Source organism: Aquarana catesbeiana, linkage group LG06 (assembly GCF_042186555.1).
Source record: "Aquarana catesbeiana isolate 2022-GZ linkage group LG06, ASM4218655v1, whole genome shotgun sequence".
NCBI classification, from domain to species: Eukaryota; Metazoa; Chordata; class Amphibia; order Anura; family Ranidae; genus Aquarana; species Aquarana catesbeiana.
The window spans coordinates 33,737,828-33,744,843 of record NC_133329.1 but is presented as its reverse complement, the minus strand read 5'-3'; the positions used below and the strand labels follow the sequence as shown (position 1 = coordinate 33,744,843).

At 38.7% G+C, this 7,016-nt stretch overlaps 1 protein-coding gene across 1 annotated transcript; it reads left to right on the top strand.

The window, feature by feature from the left end:
* The first annotated feature begins 408 nt into the window (after positions 1 to 408).
* Positions 409 to 6,703, top strand: LOC141148290 (up-regulator of cell proliferation-like). The gene has a single exon (XM_073635581.1). It carries the CDS (start codon positions 420 to 422, stop codon positions 5,067 to 5,069), a length of 4,650 nt encoding a protein of 1,549 aa, XP_073491682.1. The 5' UTR covers positions 409 to 419; the 3' UTR covers positions 5,070 to 6,703.
* The last annotated feature ends 313 nt before the right edge of the window (positions 6,704 to 7,016 follow it).

Genomic DNA, 7,016 nt, shown 5'->3' with positions numbered 1-7,016 from the left:
GTTGCTCATTTTTGCTGATTTCTCTAAAAGTCTAGCAGTGGATGGCCAGCTTAAAGTACCCTAATCTCTCTCTATTCTCTTTCTACAGCAGCTAAAAAAATGAAACTAAGACACATGTAAGCTCTCTTTTATAGTGTGTGTTTCTGGCTTATTAAATTTCCCTCATTGGCCCTTCTAAGCCTGTGGATCATGGTTCAAAGGCCATTATGGTTTTAAAAAATTGCCATGATGACTTTGTTAAAAAAAAATTCTGAGGTCCCTGAATTTAAACTAAGTGAATGCACCAGAAATCCATTTTTGGGCAAACCTAAACCTTATCTCTAGACTGTGCCTAAAATATTTTAAAGGTAAATCATATGTTCTAAAATGAAGACTTATTGAAAGCTCATTTGCTTATTTTTTCAGGGAAAGAGGATATTATGAAACTTCTTGCACTGTTGAAGATGGAGAAGTATATTTCTAATAAGATGACTTTGGGGGATATTCTAGAAATCTCTGTAAAGAATAGTAAAGACAATAAACCTCAGAAGATAGAAGATGTACCCTGGTGTAGTCTGAGGAAGATCATGGCACTGGACAGTACTGCAAGGAACACTCTTTTTGACACTCTTTTTGATGCTGGAAAAGGAAATGATCCATTTGAAGTCCCACAAAGTGCAAGTTCCCTGCACCCCCTTGATATCCTCTGTGTTCTTCTGCATTGTTCAGACAGTATTTTACAACAGGAGATTGTCAGCAAAATGGCCATGTGTCAGTTTGCTGTTCCTCTGCTGCTCCCTGCTGGTGACGGGTCACAGTGTACCTATATGCTGTGGGCAATGAGAGACATTGTGAAGAAGTGGAGACCTCAGTCACTAGCTGACAGTAAAGGGTTCAGAGAGGAAAATGTGGTGAATATTTCCATGCCAATCATTTCCTTTGTAAGATTGGGGAAAACCAAGTTGTCTAAATCTAAAACCCTGAATCAAGTTCTTAATCCTATCCAGCAGCATCACAACTTCTTCATCCATGATGATATGGAAGGAGGAAACCTTGAAAGGAAAATATCTGATGGACTTGTGGAAATGTCCTGGTATTTTCCCTCCAGTAAATCTGATGTTTTTCCAGAACCCTTTGCAGTGACCAACCTACGTGGAGACTTGGAGTCCAACTGGGACCAGTTCACATTTTTGAGTACAATTTCATCAGCTGTGTTTATATTTATGGAGACAATCAATGAGCAAGAATTTCAACTGTTATCAAAATGTAGTCAGACTGACACCATGTTTCACTTTGTTGTTACACCAGGCAAAGCTGTAGAGGAAGAAACAAAAAGCATTCTTCTGCGTCTATTACCAGTGTTAAGAAGTGAGAAGGATAATATTATCTTAAAAAGCAAAGCAGAGAATGATGCAAACATCATGAAAAAAATCCATCCAAGAATTCAAAATGTTTTAAAGAAATGCTCCAAAAATATAGTACTAGGAGATCTCCATAAATTTTTTGGTAAATATAATTTTGTGGTGGATGAAAATTCAAAAGAATGCCAGAAAGCAAGAGATCTTGCCATTAAAATCACTCGAGAAATCCAGGATGTAGCACAATATAAAAACCAAACACTCAAATTGCAAGGAGATCTCTGGAAACAATTGTCTAAAAGAGAAAAAGAACTTTGCAGAATGAAAAATCAAGGAGAGGAGAATGCAGAAACATATCAGTCTACTCTTCTAAAGGAATGCAATAACCTGCATTCTGAGCAATATAAACATCAAATTCCAAAAGGTATACAAATGTTTACAGATGCTCTTACTGATTTGTCTAAGAAAGAAAGACAACATTTTCTAAAATGGATGAAATTTAAGCTTGATGCAATTGCTAGACAAAATCTGACAGAACTTCAAAGTGCATATAAGGAGAAATGTACCAACACTGCACGTAGAAAAGAACTTCAGGACTTAGATCAGAAACTTGCAGATAGCTCTTTAGGGATAGAACACTTTCTACGTGAACTGGGTCAGTTCTATGAAGCTGAAAGTTCTATGACAAAACAAAAACAAATTGGGAGTCATCAAAAAAAGTTTTCTAAACTTCCAGGAATAGCAGCAGATCTTCTGTTAGATGGGTTTCCATTGGAGCTTATTGATGGAGATGCTTCCAACATCCCCCTGCAATGGATAACAGATGTCCTAAAGGAGCTTGATATCAAGACAGGAAAAAAATGCATAATTAAAGTGATAACAGTGCTGGGAGTACAGAGTACAGGGAAATCCACCCTTCTCAACACCATGTTTGGCCTGCAGTTCCCAGTGGCCAGTGGACGATGCACACGAGGGGCCTTCATGACTCTTCTAAGTGTTGAAAAGAATTTTCAGGAAAGGCTGGGCTGTCACTTCATCATGGTGATTGACACTGAGGGGCTGAAAGCTCCAGAGTTGGCCTCTCTGGAGGACAGCTATGAACATGACAATGAACTGGCCACACTAGTGGTTGGACTGAGTGATATCACCATAGTCAATATGGCCATGGAAAACACAATAGAAATGAAGGATATTTTACAGATTGTGGTCCATGCTTTTCTTAGAATGAAAGAAATTGGAAAGAAGCCCAACTGCCAGTTCGTACACCAGAATGTCAGTGATATATCAGCTCCTGATAAGAACATGAGAGACAGAAGGAAACTTCTGGAACAGCTGAATGAAATGACAAAGGTGGCTGCCAAAATGGAGAAAAAAAATGAGATTACAGCTTTCACTGATGTGATGAAGTACGATCTAAATAAAGACAACTGGTACATTCCTGGCCTTTGGCAGGGAGACCCACCAATGGCTCCAGTAAATCTTGGCTACAGCTCAAATCTGCTTGAGCTGAAAATGCATTTGTTTACATTCATGGAAAGTGACAAATCTATTAAAAAAACATCCAGCATCTCTGATTTTATTACTTGGATAGAAAGTTTATGGCAATCTGTGAAACACGAGAAATTTATCTTCAGCTTTAGAAACAGTCTGGTGGCCAAAGCTTACAATAAATTGTCTTCCCAGTATTCCACATGGGAATGGGATTTCTGTAAAAGAATTCTTGACTGGGTGATCAGCACAGAAAATTACATTAGAAATCAATCTGGAGAAATATCTCTAGGCAACATGCACGAGGTGCAGAACATTCTTCTGGAGGAAGAAATCAAGATGGCCGATTTACTAGAAAAATATTTTGAAAATTCAGAAAATGCTAATCTCATAGAACGACACAGAGAAGAATTTAAATTAAGCATAAAGAGCCTGAGAAAAGAACTTGAAAGAAATGCTCTTAGCAAGTGTCATGAGGCTGTGTCTATCCAGAAAGGGAAAATGAAAATCCAGGACATTCAGAGGAAATCCCAGACGTTGATTGAAGATAAAATAACAGATCTTCTGCAAAGATATAGACAGAATAATCGTGAAGTAAGTGAACACGAAGTTCACCAAGAATTTGAGTCTATGTGGAAGAACACATTATCAGATTTGCAGCTGGAAGAACTTACGAGATGTAATGTGGATCATTCTCTTCTTCACATTCTTACACATGACATGAGCAGTAAAGGACCTGAGATAAATAAAGTATTAATTAAGGTTAGTGATTTACATCACTATACAAAGCAAGGTGCCAGCTTTTCTATAGATGAGAAAAAGCACTTTGATCAATCTGTGAAATCATTTGTCAAAAACCTAATATTTAATCAAGAACATATTAGAAAGGTTAACGATCTTGCTGTTTCAATAATTCGAACCAGTGATGAGTATATAAAAGAGAAGATATCTTCCAGTGATGATTACAATGAAATGTATTCTAAGGAATTGCTACACAAGATCAATAATATGCTAAATGATAAAAATGTGAAAAAGCTTAACTTTAATAAACAGTTTGAGCTGGATATTAAACTTTTCATTTTTGGAAAAGCCTCTAAAGCCTTCCAGAAGTTACATGACAAGTTTATCCATGAGAATGACCCTAAACTTTGCCTGGAAAAGCTAAAGCCCCAGTACTTGTCTACATTTCTCAGTATTTTCCACAAAAAAGATGAGAGTCGAAGCAGAGCCAGCCAGTTTTGTGAGCTGTGCTTGAAACCAGCAATAATGGATTATGTTTTCAAACATCTTGGACAAAAAATAGTGGATGATATTTTAACTGACAATATCACATTTAGCAGCCGAAGTTTTTTCCAGTGTACAATCTTAGAGGAGCTTCTAGAAGACATGTCATTCCAAAAGTATGTTGAATACATCAGTTTTTATGAGAACTTTACAAAAAAATGGATTTTAGCTTACATCGCAAACAAATATAACAGAGGACCAGCTTTAGACACTTTGCTGGGACATATTCTATCATCCATTGACAAAAAAATAAAATCTGCTCTTAAAAATGAAAGATGTCTGAATGAAAACCATGTGTCAGGTTTTTTGAAACAGTTCTGTGAATTTTTAAAAAAAGAATTGGTGGTTCCAGAGAAAGAGATGAAAGTCATCACATTTCAAAACTCAGGGAACGTTTTTCAGTTCTCAGCAGAAATCGATCACTTCCTTAGAGGAACACAACAACAAATCCAATCAGAATTAAGATCTATGGATATACAGACTGTACTTTGCAAGGTGATAGTGAAGCCTCAGGATGAATTGTTCAGGAAGGTGGTTGGATGTGGTAAGCAGTGTCCATTCTGTAAAGTTCCCTGTGAGGCCGGAGGTGGTTATCATACAAATCACGCAGCTTCCATTCACAGACCAAAAGGATTGGGACAATATCGTTTTGTGCAAGATAAGAAGCTGGTCTTTGATATCTGTTCTACTGCTGTTGTATCTAACTCAACTTTCAGAAATACAGACACTGAATGGAAAGATCATCCCTTTAAAGAGTATCGTACATATTATCCAGATTGGGCCATTCAGCCTGACTCCAGCATTGAGTCCTCAGATTACTGGAAGTTCATCTTTGTAAAGTTTAATCAACAATTTGCAAAAGAGTATGGAGCATTACCAGCTGTGCTGCCAGATATCTGGATGGAAATCACCAAAGAGCAAGCACTTGGCAGCTTGAAAAAAGTCTTTAATGTTAATTAACTGCAATATAGTGATGCATAGTAAAGAGATAGTTACAAACTGATTTTCACTGGGGATTGATGAGGATACACAATATTTGTAAATAATGTATATTGACCAATCAGTTAAGTCAGCATGCATAGAGCTATTAAATACACAGCATTGATCATAGTGAATGCTACATATCAATAGTGTAACAAAGTCCTTAACCTCTTTCAGTCTAATGAGAACCTTTGAGGCCATAGACAGCTAACATCCTTCAACATGTAATGGGTTGTGAGGCATAGTGGGTGCAAAGGTGGTAAAAGTCATTGGGCGCCAGACACTTCTTGGATGCAAAGGAGGTTTTATTGCTTATTACAATCCTTTGAGTAGTAGCCATTTCAAATGGCAGACTCCGAGATTTCAACAGGAGAACAGCCATGCAGGGAAAGGCCCCAGCAAGGTGCCACTTCTGTACGTGTAGGTTTGCTGTCTCCTATGGCAACAGTACTTAACAGTTCCTAATTCAAAAGTAACAGTTCTCTCAACTCTACTACAACTTCTGCTTGTAGTTCTTCAGCCCCTTTCGTTCCTGGTCTCTCACTGGACCCTCTGATTCACAAATTCTGAATCTCTGAGCTCCTCAAAGCTTTTGCGGTGGTATCTTCCTCAAGCGTCACCCAAAATTCCCTGCTGAGTCCCTAGCTCGGCACTCCAGATACCTCTCAAGATTCACCTCTGCTGACCAGCTCGGTCCCTGGCTTGACACACAGGGCTGCGCTGCAAGTGTCACCTCTGCTGGTTGGGTCCCTAATTTGATCTCCGCCTAAAGTTTCCAGTTTCTCTACCGTGCCTGTTCGGTAAGAATGTTGCTTCGGGAATTGCTTCAGTTACTCACTGTGGTCCCTAGTAAAGGTGGTTGGTCCCTTAGGGGAGACAGCTTCCCTTCTACCTCTGACCATGACAGGTTCTCAGGCCAGCAGGCCCAAACTCCGGCCTAACAGCCCGGGGCAGACGACACACGTCCACCCAGACAGCAGTCCGGGTGGCACAGAACATAGATCACCTGACTCAATCCAAATATATAGGTCCTCCCAGCAGGCCAAGGGATTCAACAAAATCCCTGCCCATTGGCTGAGATACCCCACATACCCATAACCTGACCTTGAGTTGTCCTTCTCATATCTAGTACCACCAATTGCCCGGCCACCTAGTGGTAGAAGAGAAAAGTACAACCAGGCCAAACTTAGGGAGAAATCAATGGATCGCTAGCAATTAGCTACAGTAGCGACTCCTGACAAGGAATTTGGTGAGGAGCTCCCTGACTAAACCCCAGGGCGCTACAATAGTATACACTTTTCTTGCTGCACTTTACCTAAACAATATCACCCTGTTTTAGAAAGCATTGCATTTCTGGCTACTCCTCCACCAGGCAGGATGGATTCATGTAGAGTCTCTATTTCCATTTGTATTGCGACTTTTGTATTATTGAACTTGAGTTTTTAGTTATGTTGATTACAGTTGATTATTGTTAACTTGCAATGTGATTGCTGTAATTGATGGGATCTGCTACAAGTTTGTTATGATTGGTTTGTGTCAGGGGGCTCCTTTGATTTTAAATGTAACTTTTTGGTGTGGTAGAAAAAAAAAGATTAAAGCCTATGTACAAATTATTCAATATGTAATTATATTAACTGCCTAAAATTAAAATGTTTATTATTTGTTCTCAATATTTAAACAACTTTTAAGTAAGGTCCACAGTTTTGTAATCGGATTTAGCTGGGGTAATGTGTAAATCTTGGGTGAAAACATTTATAAATAGACACTAAGTGTGGTATTCTGTGGTTTGGGGGTTAGATTGTCTGTAATGATATAAGTGAGAAGTCATACACCCAATAATTGCTGGTTATAACCCCACACACACATACACACACACACACACACACACACACACATTTGCTCAGAAAATAACAGGTGTTGGAATAC